Source organism: Leucoraja erinacea, chromosome 1 (assembly GCF_028641065.1).
Source record: "Leucoraja erinacea ecotype New England chromosome 1, Leri_hhj_1, whole genome shotgun sequence".
Taxonomy (NCBI): domain Eukaryota; kingdom Metazoa; phylum Chordata; class Chondrichthyes; order Rajiformes; family Rajidae; genus Leucoraja; species Leucoraja erinaceus.
Genome location: NC_073377.1, coordinates 115,242,099 through 115,268,538, shown reverse-complemented (window position 1 = coordinate 115,268,538; position 26,440 = coordinate 115,242,099). Strand labels below are relative to the sequence as shown.

The 26,440-nt window shown below is 44.5% G+C and overlaps 2 protein-coding genes across 2 annotated transcripts in view; both read right to left on the bottom strand.

Moving 5' to 3' along the window:
• LOC129700896 (probable E3 ubiquitin-protein ligase HERC3) overlaps positions 1-26,440 on the bottom strand; it is a 275,970-nt gene that overhangs the window by 97,909 nt on the left and 151,621 nt on the right. The window lies entirely within an intron of this gene.
• LOC129700920 (probable E3 ubiquitin-protein ligase HERC4) overlaps positions 1-26,440 on the bottom strand; it is a 70,261-nt gene that overhangs the window by 21,521 nt on the left and 22,300 nt on the right. Inside the window, exons 8-18 of the mRNA XM_055641738.1 lie at positions 26,205-26,269; positions 24,141-24,241; positions 22,791-22,850; positions 21,614-21,698; positions 19,741-19,930; positions 16,154-16,335; positions 15,664-15,750; positions 14,358-14,453; positions 8,709-8,879; positions 7,516-7,659; positions 3,760-3,926 (exon numbers count right to left, since the gene is read on the bottom strand). Coding sequence (XP_055497713.1) covers positions 3,760-3,926; positions 7,516-7,659; positions 8,709-8,879; positions 14,358-14,453; positions 15,664-15,750; positions 16,154-16,335; positions 19,741-19,930; positions 21,614-21,698; positions 22,791-22,850; positions 24,141-24,241; positions 26,205-26,269 — 1,348 coding nt within the window. The remainder of the gene's footprint in view (positions 1-3,759; positions 3,927-7,515; positions 7,660-8,708; positions 8,880-14,357; positions 14,454-15,663; positions 15,751-16,153; positions 16,336-19,740; positions 19,931-21,613; positions 21,699-22,790; positions 22,851-24,140; positions 24,242-26,204; positions 26,270-26,440) is intronic.

The window sequence follows — 26,440 nt, the reverse complement described above, 5'->3', positions numbered from 1 at the left end:
ATAGACACTTTTTGCAAGAATTTTAGAAACAATAGACACTTTTTGCAAGCATTTTAGAGCTAATAAACACTTTTTGCAAGCATTTTAGAACCAATTGACTCTCCTGTCAATCATGTCATTCCGGAAGTGGCGGCGCTGTTAACAGCTGCGGCTCGCCTGCAGTCCGTCTGTCTTTACTTTTTTCTGTTGTTTTTTTTGTCTTGTTTTGGTTAAGTTTTAGTTTGTTGGGTTGTGTTAGAGGGGGTGGAACATGTTCTCTGTCTCTTCCTTCGGGGGAATGCGACTTTTTCATGTCGTATCCCCCTTCTCTGCCTCCGTCTGCGCTGAGGCCTAATGGCGGAGCTGGCGGCCTCCAGCCTGCGACCGACCCCGAGGCTCCGGAGGCAGAGCCAGCCAGGACTTACCAACGAGAGGCTGGCCGTCTTCGGGGCTGAGCAGCGGTGGCCCGACTTGCTGGTGCGGCGTTCTGGCTTTCGGCGGCGGCCTGGGGCTGATGCAGCGGGGCCCGGAGCTGGGGCAGCGGCCCAGAGCGGAGACTGCAGGATCTGGAGCTGGGGCAGCGGCCCGGAGCGGAGACGGCGGGACCTGGAGCAGCGACTGCGGGACCAGAAGCTGGCGCGGCGGCCTGGAGCTGGGGCAGCGGCCTGGAGCTGGGGCATCGGCCTGGAGCTGGGGCAGCGGCCCGGTGCGGAGACTGCAGGATCTGGAGCTGGGGCGGCGACCTGGAGCTGGGGCATCGACCTGGAGCTGGGGCGGCGGCCCGGAGCTGATACTGTGGCGGGCCGTCTCGGAGCGGGGATGGCGTTCCGGCTATCGGCAGCGGCGACATCACCACGGAGGTCCGCTGGACTGGAGAGCGGCATCTCCGGCCTGGATCGACCGCCTCAGCGCAGAGGGAGAACAAGGAGGGAAGAGATGGAAACTAAGACTTTGCCTCCATCACAGTGAGGATGTGCTTGGTGAACTCACTGTGGTGGATGTTTAATTGGTGTTTATTGTATGTTTTGTTATTATTGATTCTGTGTATGACTGCAGGCAACATAGTTTCGTTCAGACCGTAAGGTCTGAATGACAATAAAGGATCTATCAATAGAGACACTTTTTGCAAGCATTTTAGAACCAATAGAGACACTTTTTGCAAGCATTTTAGAATCAAATAGAGACACTTTTTGCAAGCATTTTAGAACCACATTAAGGGCACTCACAGTTGAGTAGACATGGCTTCCTGAGTGAGGCACACCACTTCCTGATTTTATAATCCCTTCCCCTCCCTCCAGCAGGGGCAGCAGAGAGAATGGCGATTTAAAAAAACCCATTAATATATCTCTGATTTTTCATCAATGGGAAAAATCCTCTGGTCCATGAAGGCGGAGGGGGTCTCTGAGCGAGGTGTCCAAAAATGACGGCCGTAGGTGGCGGCGTTCTCTCGAAAATTGCAGCACAGTGAGGCAAAAGCGGTCAAGATCAGACGTTTAGTAATATAGATATGCGAGGCAAGTTTTTTCACACAGTGGTGGGTGGCTGGTGTATGGTACAAGCTGCCAGAGGAGATTGTTGAGGCACGTACTATAGCAAAATCTAAAAGACAGTAGGAGAGTTACATGGATAGGAAAGATAGAGAGGGAAATAGGCTAAATGCGGGCAATTGGAACTAGTTTAGTTGGGACATCTTGGTTGGCATGGACGAGTTGGGTCAAAGGCTCTGTTTCCCTGGTGTATGACAATGACTATATTACACAAATTGGAAATTCCACTGGAACTGTAGAAGTAGAGTCTAGATTAGTTCAGTTTATTATTATCAATGTACTGAGATACAATGGAAATAATTTTGTTGTGAGCTGTCCAGTCAAAGAAAAGACTATACATGTTTACAATCAAGCTGTCCACATTGCACAGATACAAGATAAAGGGTACAACATTAGTGTGAGATAATGTCCAATACAACATAGTTCAAAGGTCTCCAATGAGGTAGATGGGAGGTTAGGACTGCCCTCTAGCTGATGAGAGAGAAGTTCAGTTGCCTGATAACAGCTGGGAAGAAACTGTCCCTGAATCTGGAGGTGTGCATCTTCAAACTTCTGTACTCCTTGCCTGATGGGAGAGGGGAGAAGAGGGAATGAGCAGAACTCAAGTTTATAAGTGCTGGAGTTGCTCAGTGGGTCAGGCAGTATCCCTGGAGAACATGGATGCAGATTTCCTCCACTGAGGCTGTGACTGAGTCATAGCTGGACACTACTGAGACAGTGAACTTTAGCCCAACTACAATGACTTGCGTTTGAGAGAGAGAGACAAGGATTTGGTGAGCATGCCGCATGGATTACAATGCATACTCCCAGAGAGTTATTTTGGGCAGGGGATGAAGTGGATGCAGAGTCGGTGATTCCGACACGTAAAATCTGACTTGCGTAAGAGTTCATGCAACGTAACTCTTACACAAGTCAGGCAGTGCCTGTGCAAATACCCAGTGATATAAGAACACTAGACTAAGTGGGATCCGTTGGGTCCCATGTTCACACGGGAGGGCTGGTCCCCCGACGCAATGTTCCACCTCTCCACCAATTCCAATATTGGTGGCCAGTGGGGGGGGGGGGGGGGGGGGGCTTTATGGAGCGCTGGTATGGGTTCTTGTGGTGGCAGCTCAGTCCCTCAGTTCTGATGTGCTGGAAGCTCACTCACGGCCATTGGGCTGACGGTTGAATCATGGCTATTCCTTGAAATTCCACCAAGCAGGGTGGAAGGCCACCAAATTCGAACCCATTTTCCTACCATTTGAAGCAGACTGCAAGGCCACCAAATTCAAGTACAGTTTCTTACCACTTCAAGCAGGGTGCAAGGCCACTAAATTCAGGTGCAGTTTCATACCATTTCAAGCAGGGTGAAACCACCATAAAACCACACAAAACACCAAACTCACAGTTCAGTAGACATTCAGTGTGTTCAGTTGATTCACAGCTCAGACAGTCGTAATCTCTCCCTCTCCCATCATGCAGACTGAGCCACACCCACACTTCCGGTTTTATATCCCCTCCCCCTCACACTGGAAAAGGCGTGGCCTTCATGGAGAGAGAGATTCTCAACATTTTTAAAACACTTACAATAAATTTACTTTTCATTGATGGGAAGAAGCCTCTGCACCTGCTGAGCAGAGGGGAACTGAGTAAGATGGCCACAAATCACAGCCGTAAGTGGTAGCGTTTTATCTAAAATCAATATACAGTGCAAACAGGAAGTTACCCAAAGCACCCAAAACCACCATTTGCAGTAGTGCCTATTAACTTCAAGCCAAAGCACCCAAACCACCATTTGAAGTAGTGCTTTTTAACTTCAAGCCAAAGCACCGAAACAACCATTTGCAGGCAGTGCCTTTTAACTTCAAACCAACCATATTTTAATTTTCAAACCACATTAAGGGGACTCAGTTGAGTAGGCATGTGTTCAGTGTTATTGAAAGCTCAGAGAGACGTGGCCCTCTGGCTTCCTCCATCTTGCAGAGACTGAGTGAGGCAACCCACCTCCTGGTTTTATAGTCTCTCCCCTCCCTCCAGCAGGGGCAGCAGAGAGAATGGTGAATATTTTAAAACATTAATATCTCTCCGATTTTTCATCGATAGGAAAAATCCTCTGGTCCAGGAAGGCAGCTGTGGGCTCTGAGCGAGGTGGCCAAAAATGATGGCCGTAGGTGGCGGCGTTCTCTAGGAAATCGCACTACAGTGGGCCAAAAGCGATCAAGATCAAACTTTTAGTAATATAGATAGATACCTGTACGAATCAGGAGCCATTTCTGATAGATTCTTCAGAGATGGATTGCTCATCAGTAACTTCATAAACAGCGCGAGTGGAAAGGGGATAGAAACCACACACTTGTTGTACACAACAAGACCACACAATATTCCAAGCAGGAAGTAATTCTTCATGGGGACTTTCACCTAAAACGAAGATGGCAAACGGAAACAAAACACATAACACAAAACACAAAAAACATAACGCCAATGACACAACGTGGAAAATAGAAACATTGAAAATAGATGCAGGAGCAGGCCATTCGGCCCTTCGAGCCTGCACCGCCATTCAATATGATCATGGAAGATCATCCAACTCAGTATCCTGTACCTGCTTCTCTCCATACCCCCTGATCCCTTTAGCCACAAAGGCCACATCTAACTCCCTCTTAAACATAGCCAATGAACTGGCCTCAACTACCTTCTGTAGCAGAGAATTCCAGAGATTCACCACTCTGTGTGAACAATGTTTTTCTCATCTCGGTTCTAAAGGATTTCCCCTTTATCCTTAAACTGTGACCCCTTGTCCTGGACTTCCCCAACATCGGGAACAATCTTCCTGCATCTAGCCTGTCCAACCCCTTAAGAATTTTGTAAGTTTCTATAAGATCCCCCCTCAATCTTCTAAATTCTAGTGAGTACAAACCAAATCTACCCTGTCTTTCTTCATATGAAAGTCCTGACATCCCAGGAATCAGTCTGGTGAACCTTCTCTGTACTCCCTCTATGGCAAGAATGTCTTTCCTCAGATTTGGAGACCAAAACTGTACACAATACTCCAGGTGTGGTCTCACCAATACCCTGTACAACTGCAGTAGAACCTCCCTGCTCCTATACTCAAAACCCTTTGCTATGAATGCTAACATACCATTCGCTTTCTTCACTGCCTGCTGCACCTGCATGCCTACTTTCAATGACTGGTGTACCATGACACCCAGGTCTCGTTGCAGCTCCCCTTTTCCTAATCGGCCACCATATAGATAATAGTCTACTTTCCTGTTTTTGCCACCAAATGTGAATAACCTCACATTTATCCACATTATACTGCATCTGCCATGCATTTGCCCACTCACCCAGCCTATCCAAGTCACCTTGCAGCTTCCTAGAATCCTCCTCACAGCTAACACTGCCCCCCAGCTTCGTGTCATCCACAAACTTGGAGATGTTGCATTCAATTCCTTCGTCCAAATCATTAATATATACTGTAAATAGCTGGGGTCCCAGCACTAAGCCGTGTGGTACCCCATTTGTCACTGCCTGCCATTCTGAAAAGGACCCGTTTACTCCTACTCTTTGCTCCCTGTTTGCCAGTCAGTTCTCTATCCACATCAATACTGAACCCCCAATACCGTGTGCTTTAAGTTTGTATACTAATCTCTTATGTGGGACCTTGTCGAAAGCCTTCTGAAAGTCCAGATATAACACATCCACTGGTTCTCCCTTATCCAATCTACTAGTTACATCCTCAAACAATTCTATGAGATTCGTCAGACATGATTTACCTTTCGTAAATCCATGCTGACTTTGTCCAATGATTTCACCACTTTCCAAATGTGCTGCTATCCCATCTTTAATAACTGACTCTAGCAGTTTCCCCACTACCGATGCTAGACTAACTGGTCTGTAATTCCCCGTTTTCTCTCCCTCCCTTTTTAAAAAGTGGGGTTACATTAGCTACCCTCCAATCCTCAGGAACTATTCCAGAATCTAAAGAGTTTTGAAAAATTATCACGAATGCATCCACTATTTCTGGGGCTACTTCCTTAAGTGCTCTGGGATGCAGCCTATCCGGCCCTGGGGATTTATCGGCTTTTAATCCATTCAATTTACCCAACACCACTTCCCGGCTAACCTGGATTTCACTCAGTTCCTCCATTTTAACCCGCGATCCCCTGCTATTTCTGGCAGATTATTTATGTCTTCCTTAGTGAAGACGGAACCAAAGTAGTTATTCAATTGGTCTGCCATGTCCTTGTTCCCCATGATCAATTCACCTGTTTCTGACTGCAAGGGACCTACATTTGCTTTAACTAATCTATTTCTCTTCACATATCTATAAAAACTTTTGCAGTCAGTTTTTATGTTCCCTGCAGTTTTCTTTCATAATCTATTTTCCCTTTCCTAATTAAGCCCTTTGTCCTCCTCTGTTGGGCTCTGAATTTCTTCCAGTCCTCTGGTAGGCTGCTTTTTCTGGCTAATTTGTATGCTTCATCTTTTCTTTTGATACTATCCCTGATTTCCCTTGTTATCCACGGATGCACTATCTTCCCTGATTTATTCTTTGGCCAAACTGGGATGAACAATTGTTGTAGTTCATCCATGCAGTCTTTAAATGTCTTCCATTGCATATCCACCGTCAACCCTTTAAGAATCAATTGCCAGTCAATCTTGGCCAATTCATGTCTCATTCACTCAAAGTTACCTTTCTTTAAGTTCAGAAACCTTGTTTCTGATTTAACAATGTCACTCTCCATCCTAATGAAGAACTCAACCATATTATGGTCACTCTTGCCCAAGGGGCCACGCACAACAAGACTGCTAACTAACCCTTCCTCATTACTCAATACCAAGTCTAGAATAGCCTGCTCTCTCGTTGGTTCCTCTACATGTTGGTTTAGAAAACTATCCCGCATACATTCCAAGAAATCCTCTTCCTCAGCACCCCCGCCAATTTGATTCACCCAATCTATATGTAGATTGAATATTTGACTCTTTAAACACATATTGGTTAGTTTACATTTTTATAAGGCTATTCTCACATTACAATCTTCAACCCAGTTTGCTTGCTTAAAGCAAATCCAATGTAGCACCACAAAGATATTCCAAAGTAGAAAATTAACTACATTGCAGGGGCTATCCTAGAATGAGGAAGATTGTGCATGGGCATTGTTTGAAAGGTTTTTAGATCTAGTCTCTTCCAGCTTCCGGGAGGTTCCATGGAGGTAGATGAGGCGATACTATCGTAATGTTTAAGAAACATTTAGACAGGTACAGGGATAGGATAGGTTTAGAGGAATATGGCCCAAATGCAGGCAGGTGGGACTTGTGTAGATGGGACATTGCTCAATGTGGGCAAGTTGGGCCGAAGGGCCTGTTTCCACACTATATGACTCTATGCTGCACGATGCTCAGTTTTTGACTTCCATCTTCTGATGAGGTGCCGTTTGTGTCAGCAATCCCCATTCGAAAATCAAAATGATCAGGTTGCTATGCCTTCAATCTTCAGACTATATGACTCCATGTGAAGTCATCTAGGGAATGGTGTTAGTGAGTAGCGCCATAGACAAAGACAATATATTTTTACAAGGTTTGGGTCTAAGTTTAGAGATACATTGTGGAAACAGGCCCTTTCGCCGACCCGCGATTAACCATACACTGGGGACAATATTTTACAGAAGCCAATTAACTGACAAACCTCCAAGTCTTTGGAATGTGGGAGGAAACTGGATCACCCGGAGAAAACTAACAGGGTCATAGGGAGAACGTACAAACATCATACAGACGTGGGTCTCTGGCCCTGTGAGGCAACAACTCCACTGCTCAGCCATTGCGTTGCCCAAAGTTTCTTGTTTATCCATGATTTAAGCTGGTTGACAGTTTAGACACAACACAGGAGTTGAGGAGGTGTTGGCAATGCAATCTAATGGAATGTAATACGATCTTTAATGGTACTGAGGAGAAATTAGTGTTTGTGTAAGATCGATCAGTGTGAACTGTTGCACTTTAACGTACTCACCTGAGAAGGAAACCAAATAGTTCTGAAATCCTGAAAATAAATAAACATCTTTGACTCTGGCTGCACCAGTTCTTGAAAAACAAATTTGAAGAATTCATTTCTCATAGCTTTCGGATGGAGGACACGCTCCCCTTCAAATGTCACCTGCAGAAATGATGCAAATGCACATGTAGAAAAATGGTTACAAAGATACTTTAGTTTAGTTTAATTTAGTTTAGAGATAGAGCGTGGAGAAACAGGCCCTTCGGCCTACCGAGTCCACGCTGACCAGCGATTACCCCATCCACTAACACTATCCCACACACACGATGGACAATTTACAATTTTACTAAAACCAATTAGCCTACAAACCTGTACGTCTTTGGAGTGTGGGAGAAAACCGTAGCACCCGGAGGAAACCCACACAGGTCATGGGGAGAACGAACAAACTCTATACAGACAGCCAACGATGACAACAACCTTATGACAACATTGAACTGGTGTGAACAGATAATCGATGGTTGGCGTGGACGCGATGGCCGAAGGACCTGTTTCCATCCTGTATCTCTGAACTAATATGAAGGGTGTTTCACCTAAATAAATATGTATCTCTCTCTCTCAAGGATGCTGCTTGATTTCCTTAGTAGTTTGTCAGCAGTCACCTGATAGGTTGCCTTTTATTGACACAACAGTTAAAATGTATTCAAATTCTGATGGTTTCTCTGGGGGATGTGATGTCATAGTTAATGGTTTCTAGTTTTGATTGATTGATTGAAAGATACAGAATGGAAACAGATCTTTAGGCCCACTGAGTCCATGTCAACCAGCAATCACCCGTTCACTAGTTTAATGTTATCCCACTTTCTTATCCACTCCATACACATTAGGGACATTTCTTCAGAGACCAATTAACCTACAAACCATCCTTCTGAAGAAGGGACAAAACGCAAAATATCCATGGGTTTTAACGGAGCAAAATCTTAGTCTTTGCGATGTGGGAAGAAACTGGAGCACGCAGAGGAAATCCACACAGTCACACGGAGAATATACAAACTCCTCATGGACAGCACGTAAAGTTAGGATCGAACCTGGGTCTCTGGCGCTGTGAAGCAGCAACTCTTTGCCAACTGTGTTTTTGTTCAGTAACATAACAATGCTGGTGATTCAGCCAAAACAATTCATGGTTCTTAATGTATTTAAAGGACATTGTTTACCTGAAGTTCTTTATGTAGATCGGCCTTCGTCACCTTGCTCAATTTTTCAAATGTATCAGCAACTAAGTTTTGGCGATCAACCATCAACTCGAGCACGAGACTTCTGGGTGGTTCTGGGCTTCCTGCCAGCACGTTGCGGAATGTGAAGCGAAGAGTTTCGAAAACTTTCATCTAAGCAGCAGAGGTGGAAAAAGAGATAGATAGCACACATTTTCATAACATTAAATAAAGCATTGAGCATACTGATACTTAAACTACAATCATTAATCCATGCAACTAAAGGGATTAAAAACATTAAGGGCAGGAACTGATGGTAAATGATTGAGAAGTGACGCACTTCATTGTCATTACTGGATCCTCCACTTTTATATACATACTAGGCCAAGTGCAGACCCGTTGGGTCTGCTCCCACAACGCAGCCGTTCCATACCCGTAGCCCCCACGGGAGACGTGGTCCTCCAACTCGAACATAAGATTCCAGCACTCAACAGTGCAGCTATTTTTAAATGCCGTCTTTGAGGCGAGAGGCGGGCGCGAGCGGCCGTTAGGGTCGCTGGCCAGCAGGAGGTGACGAAATGAATGAGTGTGGGGGGGGGCAGAAGGATTTTATTAAAAATGTGTACATAAACACGACAAAATTTAATCAGGAGTGGATACTTGGAATGAAAAGTGAAATCTCTACGGCTGGCACCCACGAGTCAGGCAGAAGCACACAGAAAAACACGCACACACACACAGTTTTAATTTAATATAGATTAGTGACTTAGTACTGGACCTTCAACGCAGAAACCTATGTATAGATTGTGTAGGAGCGAATTGCAGATGCTGGTTTACACCATTGATAGACACAAAATACTGGAGTATCTCAGCGGGTCAGGCAGCATTTCTGGAGAAAAGAAAGATGTGACGTTTCAGAAGAAGGGTCTCGGCCTTGGTCGGTGCGAACTCGATGGGCTGAAGGGCCTGTTTCCAAGGTGTAAGTCTAAACTAATCTAAACTATGCCCTCTTGTCTAACATTTCCACCCTGGGGAAAGAGGTTCTGACTGTCTATTGTATCTACGTCTCTCATAGTTTCATCCACTTCGAACAAGATGCCCCTCAGCCTCTGAGGCTCCAGAGAAAACAATCAAAATTTGTCCAAGCATCTCCTTTTAGCTTATACACTCTAATCCAGGCAGGTCTGAATAAGGGTCTCGACCCAAAACATCACCTATTCCTTTTCTCCAGAGATGCTGCTTGACCCGCTGAGTTACTCCAGCATTCTGTGCCGTTTTAGAGTAATTTGCAACAAAGCTTGCTTTCATCGGTCAGGGCATGGAGCTTAAGTCAGGAAGACATGTTACAGGTTGATGGGACTTTGGTTAAGTCGCATTTGGAGTATTGTGGGCAGTTCTAGTCATCCCATTACAGGAAGGATGTGGAGGCTTTGGAAAGGGAGCAAAAGAGGTTTGCCAGAATGCTGCCTGGATTAGAGGGCATTAGCTATAAGGAGAGGTTGGGCAGCCTTGGATTAATTTCTCTGGAGTATTGGAGGCTGAGGTGAGAACTGATATAAAAGTATGAGAGTCATAAATAGTCGACAGTTAGAATCTTTTCCCCAGGGTGGAAATATCTAAGACAAGCAGACATAGTTTCAAGATGAATGGGGTAAAGGGGCTGTCCCACTGCGGCGACCTAATCCACGAGTTCAGACGAGTTTGCCCTCGACTCATACTCGCAGCATGGTCGATACAAGGTCCTAGGAGGTCTCCTTCATGCTCGAGAGTAGTCCCCGCGTATTCGAAACCACAGCTAGGTCGCGGCGTATTTTTCAACATGTTGAAAAATACCATTGATTAAAAAAAGGTCGCCATGGAAAAAATCGATACTTTTTTACTCGTAGGTTTAGTCGAAGTAGGTCGTAGTAGGTCGGCATGTTATTTGTAGGTAATCGAGGGTAGTCTAAGGTAATCGAAGATAGTCGGATGTAGTTGTAGATGGTCTTCAACATAGTCGAAGGAGGTCGAAGGAGGTTGAAGGAGGTCTTCTACATAGTCGAAGGAGGTCTTCAAAGTGACATTTTTTCAAACTCTGCTAAACTCTTCTACTCGCCAATTAGGTCGTCGCAGTGCGACAGCCCCTCAAAGCTTAAAGGAGATGTGCAGGGTAAGATTTTCCACATAGATGGTGGCAAGTGCCTGGAAAGCGCTGCTAAGGTTGTTAGTGATATTTAAGACTTAGTGGTATTTAAGAGACTTTAATATAGGCACATGGATATGCAGGATAAGAGGAGTATGGGTTATGCGCAGGCAGAGACGTTTGGTTTAGCTTGGCATCATGTTCGGCACAGCCACTGTGGGCTGAAGGGCCTGTTCATGTGCTGCAATGTTCCATGTCCTATGTTCTATAAACAGGAAGGAGGACAGTTGTCAGTTCATTGGCTATATTTAAGAGGGAGTTAGATGTGGCCCTTGTGGCTAAGGGGATCAGGGGGTATGGAGAGAAGGCAGGTACGGGATACTGAGTTGGATGATCAGCCATGATCATATTGAATGGCGGTGCAGGCTCGAAGGGCCGAATGGCCTACTCCTGCACCTAATTTCTATGTTTCTATGTTTCTATAGTCAAATGTAGTTGTAGTTATAAATTGTGTTGAGTGTTTGTTTTGTTATTTATTCTATGTTATGACTGCAGGCTGAACCATTTTGTTGCACTGAAAAGTGCAATGACAATAAAATTGAATCCAATCCAATCCATCCAATACAGTTGGTTGAAAAAGTGGATGGAATTTTAATACATTTAGATACAATATAGGATCAATAGCAAAATTCTAATGATGTGCAGGAACAAAGGGTTCATGTGTGTATGAATCATTGAAACAGACAGGACAAGAGAATTATGATTAAAGCATTTAACATCCCTTGCTTCATAAATTGAGTCGAATAAACACCGAGGCGTGGGATGTGAAACGGCGGGAAGATAGTGAGCAGTGCAGTGAGCAAGACAATGTGTGTGCACTGAGGATTTGTCACCAGGATAAGAAGGGGCAGTGTTTAGCGCAATGTGTGGCCATTGAGTGGGGCATTGATGGGATATTGCACAGGACAGCAAGGAACATTGATGGGACAGTGACTGGGGCAATAAAGACTGGGGTACCCCATCACCCATCTTCCTGGTTTAGGGAAATTGGCGAGTGAAGAATTTTGTGGTGGTACACAACATTTGTTTCTATAACTAAATGACCCTTCACACTTCATAGGAATATAATCAAACAAAATTTGGCACTAATATTTAGGACTGGCGGCATCACTCAGAAGGTGGTGGATATATGAAATGAGCTGCCAGGGAAGGTATTTAAGGCAGGAACAATAACAACATATAAAAGACAACTTGGGCAAGGCATGGATAAGAAAGGTTTAGAAAGATACTAGACTAAGTCGGACCCGTTGGGTCCCAGCATCACACGGGAGAGCTGGTCAACAACGCAATATTTCACCTCTCCACCAATTCCAATATTGCTCGCCAGTAGGGGGGTGGGGGCTTTCTGTTGCGCTAGTATGGGTGTTGCGGGCCAAAGGTACTGGTTTCTTGGGCTGACAACGATTTTAAAAGCCACAAAGGCAAACAGCCACCCAACAACCAAAATTCATTTTGTGAACACAAACTCGTTAACAATTGGGCAGCAGCCACCTTACAGCTGCATCGAGAGGATTCACCGTGGAGTAGACTTGCGTTCAGTGTTTTTCGCAGCTCAGAGAGCTGTGATCCTCCCGCTTCCTGGGTCTGGTAGAGACTGAGTGAGGGACTACACTTCCGGGTTTTATAGTCCCGCCCCCCTGCCACCAGCGGGGGCAGCAGAGAGAATGGGGAATTGTTTTAAAACATTAACATCTCTCTGATTTTTCATCGATGGGAAAAATACTCCAGACCCGGAAGGCGGAGGGGGGCTCTGAGCGAGGTGGCCAAAAATGACGGCCGTAGGTGGTGGTGTTCTCTCGGAAATCACACCACAGCGAGCCAAAAGCAGTCAAGATCAGACTTTTAGTCATATAGATAGATCAAATGTGAGCAAATGGAACTAGTTTAGATGCACATTTTGTTGGGCATGGATGTGTTGGGCCAAACGGCCTGTTTGCATGCGGTATAACTATGACTGTACTAGTGCTGGTGGCCATAATCTTGGACATAGAGATAGGTTTTGAGGAGGATCTTTGAGGAAGACACCGAGGCAGAGAATCTTAAATCACTTCAAAATCATAGATTTTGCACCATACCCATCACCCCAAATGTTCTACAGAAGATGCCATCTCTACTATGCTGCACACAGTACTCACTCATCTGGAAAACAAAAACACATTTGCCAGAATACTATACATTGACTTCAGCTCAGCCTTTAACACCATCATCCCACAGAGACTTGTGGAGAAACTAACCCTGCTGGGCCTCAACACCACCCTGAGTCACTTGATCCTGGACTTTCCGACAGAGAGGCCGCAGTCAGTCCGTATTGACAAGAATACCTCAGGCTCGATCACGCTGAGCACTGGTTCCCCTCAAAGCTGTGTGCTCAGCCCGCTGTTGTTCACACTGCTCACACATGACTGTGCTACTAGATTCAGGGACAACAGGATTATAAAATTCGCAGATGACACCACAGTGGTGGGACTCATCAGTGGAGAGGATGAAACAATGTACAGGGAGGAAGTGAAACAACTAGTGGACTGGTGCGGCAACAACAATTAAGAATTAAATGTAGACAAAACAATGGAGATGATTGTCGACTTCAGGAGGTCGCAGCCCAAACACACACCCCTCAACATCAGTGGCACCACGGTGGAGAGAGTGGAGAGCATAAAGTTCCTCGGAGTGCAAATCACAGACAGTCTCACCTGGTCCAGGAACATCACTGGGATTGTCAAATGGGCCCATCAGCGACTGCACTACCTGAGGAAACTCAAACAGGTCTCACTTCCCACCAACATCCTCAGGACTTTTTACAGGGGCACGGAGGAGTCTGTACTCATGTACTGCATGAACACGTGGTACTTCAACTGTAACTGCTCAGACAGGAAGTCTCTGCAGAGGGTAGTGAGGGGAGCAGAGAGGATCATTGGCGTCTCGCTACCCTCGGTACAACTGTTCCAGAGCCGCTGCCTGAAAAAAGCACTGAGCATAGCAAAGGACAGACTGCACCCACTCCACACACATCTAGATCTCCTGCCATCAGGAAAGAGATACCGCAGCATCAAAGCCCAGACAACCAGACTGCTAAACATCTTTCTTCAACAGGCTGTGAGGCTGCTAAACAGTCACTCCACCTGATTCTGCTGCTTTTGCAATGACAATTTAATAACTGGCACAGAGTAATAACTCTGGCACTGGCTCAGGCCACTTAAATCAGCTGCCCTGGACATTTTATGACTTTTTTTTTTTTTTTAAACTTGTATTTTAATGTTCCTTTTTTTACCTGCACTTTTTTAAAAACTATTCGTACTGTTTTTAGCAAGAACTGGATTGTTTTTTATTTATGCGTGAAATGTTTAAGTTTTTATGTGCGATGCTCCGGTATTCCCTGGGAAACGTCTTCTCATTTTGCACTGTACAATTGTTGCTTTGCATGATGACAATAAAAGGATGATAATGATGATGATAATGATAAAATTATTTACCTGTCTTCTCATATGTGAATCAATGTAAATCATCTGAACCTTGGCAGATAGATCAAGGGTGAATGGATACGAGAGAAAAAACTGTGCAATTTCGGGCTTTTCCAGGTGATTGCCATGTAAGGTAAAAAAAAAGCATAAGTATTATTGTAATATTCACAGATGGCACTTCCCTGCAAACTAGTAGAAAGCCATTTGGCCCATCGAACGTGTGCTGTGAGGGAGATGCTGTCAGATGGGTCTTAATGGAGAGTTCATGCCATCTCTGAACAATGGCATCAAACCCATTTCCCTGTAAATGATCCCTCCTCACGTGCCTTTCAACTGCCAGCATTAGGGGCACTTGACAGTGTTTGACTGACCTGTGAACCAGCATGTTTTTTGGATGTGGGAAGAAACTGGAGTGCCTGGTGGAATCCCACATGCTCCCAGGGAGAACTTGCGAACTGCACACCGACTGCACCAGAGGTCAGGATCAAACTTGGGCTTCTTCAGCAGTGCGGTTTAGGTTTATTACTGTCACGGGTACCATCAGGCAGGAGGTACAGAAGCCTGGAGGAGCGCTTCAGGCTTCTGTGGCCACTGCCCAATAGTATCAGTCAGAAGAAGGCATGAGTTTGCCTCTTCTCATAAGGGCAAACATTTCAGTATCTTAAGTTGCAGGAACAACTACTTTCCTGCAACTATCAGGTTCTTGAACTGTCCCACATGGCCCTAATCCCATCTTGAAAAGAGAACATTTTGGAACACCTCTTGCACCACTATGGACTTTCTTCTAATTATGTTTTTTTTTGCATGACTTGTCTTTTTAGTCTTGTTTAAGAAAGAACTACAGATGCTGGAAAAATTGAAGGCAGACAAAAATGCTGGAGAAACTCAGCGGGTGAGGCAGCATCTTTGGAGCGAAGGAATAGGCGACGTTTTGGGTGAAGAAGGGTCTCGACCCGAAACGTTGTCTATTCCTTCGCTCCATAGATGCTGCCTCACCTGTTGAGTTTCTCCAGCGTTTTTGTCTACCTTGTGTTTCTAATCTTCTTTCTAAGAGAAATGTTATATTATATGCACATTGTGTTTTTGTGGGTTGATCTGAGTCAATGTGCCTATGTTATCGCTCCGAGCAAGATTTTTTATTGCACCTGTACCTCACCGCACTCGTGTGCATGACAAATAAAGCATCAAATGTAAGACGGCAGCATGATAGTACCACAGCGCAGCGGCAGAGAAATTGCCGGCAATAACTATGATGCAAGCACAAACTTCAGTTTTAATTCAGGGACTAGCAGCTCAGAGGATGTTGTTCGAAACTTACCAGTGGGTTTCCTACAAGTGGAAACAGGCCCTCAAGACTGATGTAGAATTTGCTCACTGGAATGCCATATTCTGACTTGCTATTTGCCTAAGATGAAATACAGACAAAAATAAAAATTGTGACACCTGTTTTATGCTTTAGCCGTCTAAAATTATACACTCTGCTCTATTTAGGGACAGCACAGTGGTGCAGCGGTAGAGTTGCACCCTTACAGTGCCAGAGACTCACCTTCGATCCCAAATCCTGTGTGTACGAGTTTTTACATTTCCTGTGGGTGCTCCAGTTTCCTCCCACACTCCAAAGACGTGCAGCTGTGTAGGTTAATTGGCTTTGGTAAAGATTCTAAATTGTCCCTAGTGTGTAGGATAGGGCTAGTGTATCGGGGTGATCGTTGGTCAGTGCAGACTTGGTGGGCTGAAGGGCCTGTATCCGCGTTGTATCTCTAAAGTCTAAAGTTTTGCTCTATTTATAACCATTTTGTATGACTTACTTCATAAACCAACTCCAGTACGTCCAGAACCTCTTTTAGAACAATTGGACATTGGTGAAACTGGAGGTGCTGGTTTTGCAGTAGGAATAAATTAAGCTCTTTAATCCGGTTGCTCAACAGAATCCTAATCATCTCGACAAGTACGTTCAGGTTGGATGATTTCAGGGTCGACCAGTATTTTCCTAATGGTTAAAAAAAAAACACATAATTGGCTACTCTCAAATTAATAAGGCAAGGAATATTCACGGAATATGTATACAATAATTATTAGTAGTATCATTGACAGGAACATCCTTCTCTACCATTCCTGCAGGAGCTGAATCTAGATGATTTCAATAATTACATAATTCTTTAGGGCATCACTGGTAGGCCAGAATTTAAAGGTTTCAAAGCTTTCATAGGTCTTTTATTGTCACATGTACCAATTAAGGTTCAGTAATATGCGAATTACCATACAGCCATACGAAAAAAAAGCAATAAGACACACAAATACATAAAAGTTAATATAAACATCCACCACAGCGAATTCCCCACATTCCTCACTGTGATGGAAGGCAAAAAAGTCTAATCTTCTTACTCATTTTCTCCCGCGGTCGGGGCAGTCAAACCATCCACAGTCGGCGCAATCAAAGCTCCTGCAGCCGGCACTCAAAGCCCCTGCGTCGGGGCGGTCAAACCTCCCGCGTCGGGGCATTCGAAACCCCCGCGGCTTGGAATTCCTGAAGTTAGTCTCTGACCAGCAACCTCGGGCTCCGTGATGTTAAAGTCCGCAAGCTCCCGTGATGGAGCTCCCGGTCAGTCTCCAGCAAAGGCTGCAAACTCCTTGATGTTAGGACGCAATGTGGACGGAGAAACAATATGGAAAAAACACCCCATCACATCTCCGTCGTAAGAGATTAGAAAAAGTTTCCCCAACACCCCCACATAAAACAAACTGAAGAAAGCTAAAAACATACATTTAACACACAATTAAAACACAAAGAAAGTAAGGACAGACTGTTGGTGAGGCAGCCATTGCTGGCACCACCAGTTTTCTTCAGGAAGAGATAGTGAACCACATCATTGAGTTTTCCAACCCTCCTTCCACCTCTTTCTTTCCTGTTCCCCCATCCCGCAAAACCGTTACCGCCACTCTTTCCTCCCACCGTCCCCTTCCATCTATAACCCTCCCTCTAGCTTTACATTTCACTCCTCCTCTCTCATTATCCAACACGCTTTTGTCTCCTTTTCATCTCCAGCCCAAGTCCTCCCAACTGCCAATCACCCCCCATGCCCCCAACTCACCCGTCTACCTATTACTTGCCAGACTTTATTCCACCCACCTCTTTTCCAGCTTCTTCACCAAGCATTGGATTGCTCATCCACGTAGGGAATGCGAGCTGGGTCTAGACGGTAGTGAGATGTGAGCTGGGTCAGTAGAAGGGTCTCGACCCGAAACGTCACCTATTCCTTTTCTCCGGAGATGCTGTCTGACCTTCTGAGTTACGCCAGCTTTCTGTGTCTATCTGTTGTGTGACTGGTTAGCTTTACCCAACTGACGATGTGTTGTTGCAACAGTAATCCTCCTCAGTACTCCTCAGAAAGCTAATGGTATGTTGGCCTTCATAGCGAGAGAATTTGAGTATAGGCGCAAGGAGGTCCTATTACAGTTGTAAGGGTCTGGGTGCGACCACACTTGTGGTATTGTGTAATTTTGGTCTCCTAATTTGAGGAAGGACATTCTTGTTATTGAGGGAGCGCATCGTAGGTTCACCAGGTTAATTCCCGGGATGGCGGGATTGACATATGATGAAGGAATGAGCTTATATTCACTTGAATTTAGAAGGATTAGAGGGGATCTAATAAAAACATAAAATTCTTAAGGAATTGGACAGGCTAGACGGAGGAAAAACGCTCCCCGTGTTGGGGGAGTCCAGAACCAGGGGTCACAGTTTAAGAATAAGGGGTAGACCATTTAGGACTGAGATGAGGAAAAACTTTTCCACCCAGAGAGATGTGAATCTGTGGAATTTTATGCCACAGAAGGCAGTGGAGGCCAATTCACTGGATGTTTTCAAGATAGAGTCAAATATAGCTCTTGTGGCTAACGGAATCAAGAGATTTGGGGAGAAAGCAGGAACGGGGTATCGATTCAGGATGATCAGCCATGATCATATTGAATGGCAGTGATGGCTAGACGGGCCGAATGGCCGACCCTGCCTGCACCTATTTTCTATGTTTCAGTGATGCAGTGGTACAGTTGCTGCCTCACAATGGTAGAGACCCGGGTTCGGTCCTGACTACCGCTGCTGTGAATGTACGTGGTTTGTACGCTCTCCCCGTGACCGGCGTGTGTTTTCTTCGGGTGTTTTGGTTTCCTCACACATTCCGAAGACATGTAGGTTTGTAGGTTAATAGGCTTCTGCAAAATGTCCCTAGTGTGTAGAGTAGTACTAGTGTACGAGGTGATCGTTGGTCAGTGCGGACTTGATGGGCCTGTTTCAAAGCTGTATCATTAGAAATGAATAAAAGGAACCACAGGTTTGGACATTTTGACTTTCCATGGTATCTCTGTACACATGGGAATAATAAACCTAAATCCAAAACTCACCCTCCAACACATCTATAATTCAAGTAATGCATAGACCCAAAAAAATCCAAACTGCCTGACATGCAAAGTCTGACTATCTCCTGTGGTCTGACAAGAACAAGCCCCATATGCAAACATACTTGTCAGGGACATTGACTCCTATAGATCACATACCACTCCATTGATGGCCCTTTCTATTGCTTAAGTTAGTACTGGATTGTAAGAGAGAAAAGGAAAAGACTGTGACTAGTCTTGTTGTCTCTGAACCACCTTGTCAAAGCCTCTGCATTTAGATCTCAAGCTTTGCACTTCCACCTCCACTAATGTTGCTCTGCAAGAGCACGCCTCCCCTTTTTATATGCTGCAACTTGCTGGGCCTGTCAATAGGTAGTAAGCAGTTCATCTTGTCCCACTCAGCTATTTTAAAGTTCTTGGAAAAAGTTGTCGTCCAGTCATCAGGTACCTCACTTGTGGTCAGTGAAGGTTTAAAGCTGTCGGTGGCTCAGTGATCTCTTCCCATAGATGCAAGAGACTGAGAGAACATTTCTAACCGAACATCATCCCCACTTTATCAAACAGTTGCAGATTTTTCATTCACATAAGAGTCAATTCAATGGAGCAACTTTGAAATTCCTGCTTATTTCACCAACCTGCTTCAATCTCCGTCAGTAAATGCGTGCAGAAGAGCCACACTTCACTGTAGACTTCACTTTAGATATACAGCGCAGAAACGGGCCATTTGGCCCACTGAGTCTGTGCCCACCAGCGATCGCCTCATACACCAGCATTATCCTACACACCAGGGACAACTTACATTTTTTCGACCAAAGTCAATTAACCTACAAACCTGTATGATTTTGGAGTGTGGGAGGAAATCATAGCACCCGGAGAAAACCCAAGTGGTCAAAGGGAGAAAGTGTAAACTCCGTACAGACAGCACCCAGAGTCAGGATCGAAGCCGGGGCTTTAAGACAGCAACTCTACCACTGTGCCACTTGGCTTGGCTTGACTCTCTTACCCAGTGCAGTTTTTGAGGCAGGATCCAGACATGCGAGAGCTTTAACAAAGCCGGCAACCAAAGTGTCGATGTTATTCTCATTCTGCATTATAGGGCACTCTGGTAGAATCAGGTAAATCATCAAAGCTTCTACGTCTTGGCAAGACGTCCCAAGTTTTGGAATTAAATTTGATCCCAGGCTTGACGTTATCTGTAAAACAAATGCTTCTTGACGTTAGTTTTAGTTTTTAGTTACAGCACGGAAATAGGCCTTTTGGCCCACAAAGTCCACTCCGACCAGAAATCACACGTACACTAGTTCTATCCTACACACTGGGGATAATTTACAGAGGCAGATTAATCTTCAAACCCGAACGTCTTTGGGATGTGGGAGGAAACCTAGGGTACCTGGAGTGAACCCACGTGGTCACAGGGAGAACGTACAAACTTTGTACAGACAGCACCTTGGTCAGGATCGATCCTCGATATCTGGCGCTGTAAGGCAGCAGCTCTACCACCGTGCCACCCCGACTTATTACCATACCATTTCCCAACCTCATCAGTCTCACTTCCCCTCTATTATTTCATAGAACACAGAACAGCACATTGCAGGACAGGCCCTTCAGCACACATAGTCTCATAAAGTTACAATTCTCACAGACCCATCAACTCATCTTTGAATCTTTTGTCACTAACCTACAGAAAGCAAAAGAAAAATGCAGTGCCAACTGAAATGCAGTCATAGGAAGAACGTGGACAACATACAAGGGCAGGATCGAACCTGGATCCCTTAAATCCTAGAGGCAACACTAACTGCTGCACCAACATGCTGTCCATGGAGCTTATCAAATACATATCCATTAATCACATTTCAAAATAAATCCATCACAGAGGTTAGACAGCCTTAATGTAAACTGCTTTCCAGGATACGGAGAAAGTTAAAGATGCCTTTAAGGCAGAGATAGATAGATTCACAATTAGATCAGGTGTCAGGGGTTATAGGGAGAAGGCAGGAAATGGGTTTAGGAGGTAGTGATAGATCAGCCATGATTGAATGGCGGAGTAGACTTCATGGGCTAAATGGCCTAATTCTTCTCCTATCACTTATGACCTTGCAAACAAACAGCATAGTTTTAGATTTAGTTTCACAGAAACAGCATGGAAACAGGCCCTTCAGCCCACTGTCCACGCTGCCATTCACATTCATAGTGGCTCTTTGTTGTCCCACTTTCATCTCATGAGGCATGGAGCCATATAATCATAGTCATTGAGTTTACAATATGGAAACAGGCCCTTTGGCTCAACTTGCCTACGCCGATCAACATATCTCATCTACACTCGTCCAAACTGCCTGTGTTGGGGCGATATCCCTCTAAAGCTATCCAACCATGTAACCGTCTAAATGTTTCTTAAATGTTGCGATAGTACGTGCCTAAACAGCCTCCTGTGCCATACACCCACCACCCTTTGTGTAAAAAAGTTACCCCTTAAATCTTTCCCCCTTCACCTTAAAACTATGTCCCCTGGTTCTTGACTCCCCTATGATTTCCTTATTCTGATGAGAGAATGGACAGGCGTCTTAAGTGTCTGAAGAAAGGTCCCAACCAAAAATGTCACCTGTCCATTCCCTCCACTGATGTTGCTTGACCCGGTTAGTTCCTCCAGCACTTTATGTTTTGATCATCACAGTGACAAAAAGTATTTGACATGAATGGTTAATGACATGAATAGCTCCATCCGGCTTAATGACTGCATTCTAATAATCTGATTTCCTGTAAATTATAGTAAGAATTAAATAGTTAATGCAGGTATGTATTTTGCATGGTTATGGATGTCCAGTTTTCACGGTGAAATCATAACCAAGTCACCCAAATGAAATGCTGCAAATGTTTACCTCATCGACAACCCAGTCTTTCTCAGTAAGCTTCTTAAATATTTCTCTGGCAGATTCCAAGTCGACATTGCACTGGTCTCCATCACTGTAAGGTGAAGATTACAACTTACCATACATCTACAACATATTTTACAAGGGCCAGACAGCACCTGTGGAGATAAGGAAAAGGTGACGTTTTGGGTCAAGACCCATCTTGGATCTCGACACGTAACGTCACCTATTCCTTCTCTCCAGAGATGGTGTCTGAGTAACACCAGCTTTTGTGTCCATCTTTGGTTTAAACCAGCATCTGCAGTTCCTTCCCACACATAATATTTTGCAATACAGGTAAATGAACCACCTAGAATTCCATATCTTATATTTTAAATGTTCTCCAAACTTGTGGCATTATGGTTACACACATTTTATTTTTGATCTTGCTGGGTTTTTACCCTATTAATAAAAATCTGTATTTTCCCCATAGTGGAACATGCAGTTAATAAACATTATTTTAGAGATGTAAAATGACTTTCTAAATTTTATATTCAATGCTCCGAGCAATTAACACAAGTTTACCAATCTTTCGGACGATCTGAAGATCAGTATCTCATTTTCATTCCCTCTCTCTCCATCCATTCCCCACCCTAGTCGTTGTACTAGTTTCACTGTCAACCTGCTGAGTTACACTGTTTGTATCCACTTGTTATCACCTTCTCCACAACCAACAATGGATCATTGTGGGCTCCACCTTCCCTTGATTATTTTTGCTTGCTTTGATTTGTCCTTTTGCATACATTTCATTCATTTGTTCTATGAACTTTTTCCTATCTCTCGTTTCCCTGAACCCTGACTCGCAGTCTGAAGATGGGTCTTGACCTAAAACTTCACCTATTCCTTTACTCCAGAGATTGTGCTGAGTTACTCCAAATTTTTTCACACCTTGAAGTGCAACAAGACTAAAATAAAAATTCTGGATATACTTGGCAGTATCTGTGGAGAGTGGGAGAGAATTTACTTTCCAGGATACCCCACCTTCTATCGTCTGAAACATTTGCTCCTTCTTTCCCCAGAAATGCTGCCTGACCTGCTGAGTTGTTTCAGCATTCTCTATTTTTATATTGGATTTACAACATCTGCAGCTTATTAATGTTTGTCCACATTCACATTCATTAAACTGTGAAGATTTTATTCCACTCACCTTGGCTTGAGGAAGCTCCCAACAAGACAGGATGGCGAAGAAAATATCAGATCAATTTCACTATCATAGGAAAGACAAAAAGTGTTCAATTGCTCGTTTAGTATTGTGATCTCTAAATTAAAGCAAAGAAAACTCTAGCAAATAAAAATCTAAAACTGCCCTTCCTAAAAGTGATTTTACTTCCTGTCAATTGCAGTCATTTGCAAAGGTTAGTAGAGGCTCTGGAAGCAGGAGAAGGAAAGATCTTGAGCAAAACACAAAGCGCTGGGCTAGTTCAGCAGGTCAGGCAGCATCTCTGCAGGACGTGGATTGGTGATGTTTTGGGTTGGGACCATTCTTCAGGCTGATCGTAGTAGGAGGGAGAAAGTAGGAAAGGAGAAGTGGAGGTGGGACAAATCCTGTGAAGTGATATTAGGTGGTTACAGGTGTGAGGAGTTGTGATCGGCAGATGGGTGAACAGAGGTTGGAGATGAACAGGAGTGTTGAGCAGCAGGGTGGTGCAGCAGTAGAGACCCTGGTTCCATCCTGACTACAGGTGCTCTCCAACTAAAGGATTTCCAGGAGCCTGATGGAAGAAAACTGAGTGTATTGTTCGGACTGAACTATGTGGAGCCATACAGCCCATCTAAGCTGGTCCCTTTCATATGGTTTGACTCGTATCCCTCTAAATTTTACTACATATGCTTTCTTATTGGCAAATCAGCTGCATTAGTACTTCCCGGGTTGTGAAGTCATCACACTGGGAAAATCAACACTAAAACGAGCGCTCCAAGTTATTTTGATCTAAAATACGTTGCCTCAAAATTTCATACAAATAGACCAAATATTAATTTATAAATAGATGCACTTGAAGAGGAAAATGTTATTAATCTATGAGGATTAAGGATAAAGTGAGCAGCCTTTTCAAAACCTGGGCTGTCACAAACTCAATAGACTGAGTGGTCCTCTTCTGTGCCTTATAAACCCAGTATATTATTTCTCAACAAAACAAAAGACAAGTTCTCCAGCAATTAGGTGTTGAGTGACTCACTGAAGAGAATTTACACATGATCACAGATATTTTTAATTGTTACTTTTCACACAAAGGGAGATGGGTCTATGCCGGAGGAGGTAGTTGAGGCAGGTACTATCACATATTTTAAGAACCATTTAGACAGGTACATGGATTGGACAAGTTTATGCCAACATTGGCTAAATGCAGGCAGGTGAGACAAGTGTAGATGGGACATGTTGGTTGGTGTGGGCAAGTTGGGCCGAAGGGCCTGTTTTCCACAGTGTATGACTAGGCGCAAATATATATGTTGACAAAGACCGAGGATAGAAACCAAAAAATATATAAAGAACGCCTACTTTTCTGCATTTTTTCCAGGCCCAATGTTGATCCATCTCTCAACAATAGTTTCATCCAATGTGAGTATCTGCTTTGTGTTCTCTGTGCAGCCAAGGTCAAGCTGAAAGAGAAATTCAACAATCAGGTTATGAAATTGGGCATCCATGGAGAGTCATTGAATAGATAAAAGACACAACAGCAAGCCCTTGATGATTCTTCTGAGACTGGAAGATCTAGAACCAGGAGCTTATTCTGGAAGCACAAAACAAACTGCTGGAGGAGCTCAGCGGGTCAAGCAGCATCTGTGGAAGAATAGAGATGGTCAACTTTTTGCTGTGGCCTGAGAGTGTGGAAGGAAAACCATCCACATAAGTGGGTGAGAAGGAAGAGTGTGGCAGAGGCTGGTAGGTGATAGATGGAACCAGGCAACATATGATGAGATTGGGGGAGTGGACGGGGGTAGATCACACACAGAGCCTGATGAATTATAGGTGGAGACAGATAAGGGAGGGATGATGGGCAGATGGTCCCAGATGAGGGAAGGGATAGGAAGCAGAGGCCAGGGGAACAGAAACCAAGGTTGATTGGTTCTTTATTGCCACATGTACATATGCACAGGGAAATTATTTTTCTGCATACAGTTCAGTAAAGTATTGCCATGCCTCAGCACAATCCCCAATAAATACAAAGTGTATAGAAATAGTCCACTGAGACTGCATGCAAGAGCCGCCAGATTTTTGGTGCCATTTTCAAAGTCCAGCCCAGTCCGCGCGCTGGGTCCCCTGGAGCGGTGCCCGATTCAGGTGAGCCCCAGGCTGCTGCCGGGCCTCCAGCCGTCACCTCCGTCTGGATCGTCCAGTGAACCGTCGTTCCTCTCCTCGACGGGCCGCCTTCAGTCTTTGTGCTGCGGGAGCCACTCCCAGTCGACCTTGAGCGAGCCTCAGGAGGCAAGAGCCTGGTTCATTCTCCTATCTGCACTCACTCTTTGCCGACTCCCTCCATCCTCCTCTCTGGTTCTCCTGTCTATAGCAGACCCACCCACAGCTTCCACAGGTGAGGTTCTCCCTGGCCGTTGGATTGGGGCGTGTGTTCTGTTGCCATTGACCATTTTGTGATGTCTGCACCTGCCCTCCAGGGTCATGAACCACGTGGTGTCATGGTGCTTCATACCAGCCTGGAGGTTCCTTCTCTACCTCCCTCAGCTGCTGGTCCCACTTGTCAGTGCCAATGTTAAAATTAATCATATCTCTACCCTATCTATCTATGCCTGTTATAATTTGATATACAGGTGTGCCGGCAATGGGTAGATGAAAACAGGAAAGATGAACAAGGATAGAGACACAAGGAATGGCAGATGCTGGAAACACAAGTGTTAGGAGCAGAATGAGGCCATTCGACCCATCGAGTCTACTCCGCCATTCAATCACGGCTGATCTATCTTTTCCTCTTAACAGCTTTCTCCTGCCTTCATCACATAACCCCTGACACCCGTACTAATCAAGCATCTGTCTATCTCTGCCTTAAAAATACCCATTGACTTGTCGTCCACAGTTGTCTGAATTCCACAGATGCACCACCTGCTGACTAAAGAACCAGAGGACATAGGTTTAAGGTGAGGGGGTGAAGATCGGGTAAAATCCTGAGGGGTAACTTTTTTTTTTTACACAAAAGGTGGTAGGTATATGAAACGAGCTGCCGGAGGAAGTAGTTGAGGCAAGTACTATCACAACGTACATGGATAGGATAGGTTTAGAGGGACATGGACCAAATGCAGGCAGATGGGACTAGTTTAGATGGAGCAATTGCCAGTGTGGGAAAATTGGGCCAAAGGGATTATTTCCAAGCAGTATGACTATGCTCCGTTTTCATCCCACGGATGTGTGGGTTTGCAGGTTAATTGGCCTCTGTAAATTGCTCCTAGTGTGTTGGGAGTGGATCAGATAATGGAATAACATAGAACTTGTGTGAATGGGAGATTGATGATCAGAATAGACTCAGTGGGCTGAAGTGTCTGTTTCCATGCTGTGTTTATCAATGAAACAAAAGATGGCCTTGATATCTAGTACAAAGCTCTAAGAACTTACCCGAGTCTGAATAAAATTCATGTTCGCTCCTGCAAAGATCTTGTAAACATTGGCATTTTGTGACTCTGTAAGAAATACAAATTAGGTAAAACCATTATATTTGGAACTTCATACATGCATTCCCATTTTAAAAAAATATGACTTTATGATATAGATGGAGTCCATTCTCCCATTCTGTCCATGCTGGTTCTTTGCGTAATCCTATCATTCCCATTTCCCCAATTACTTTTCTGTAA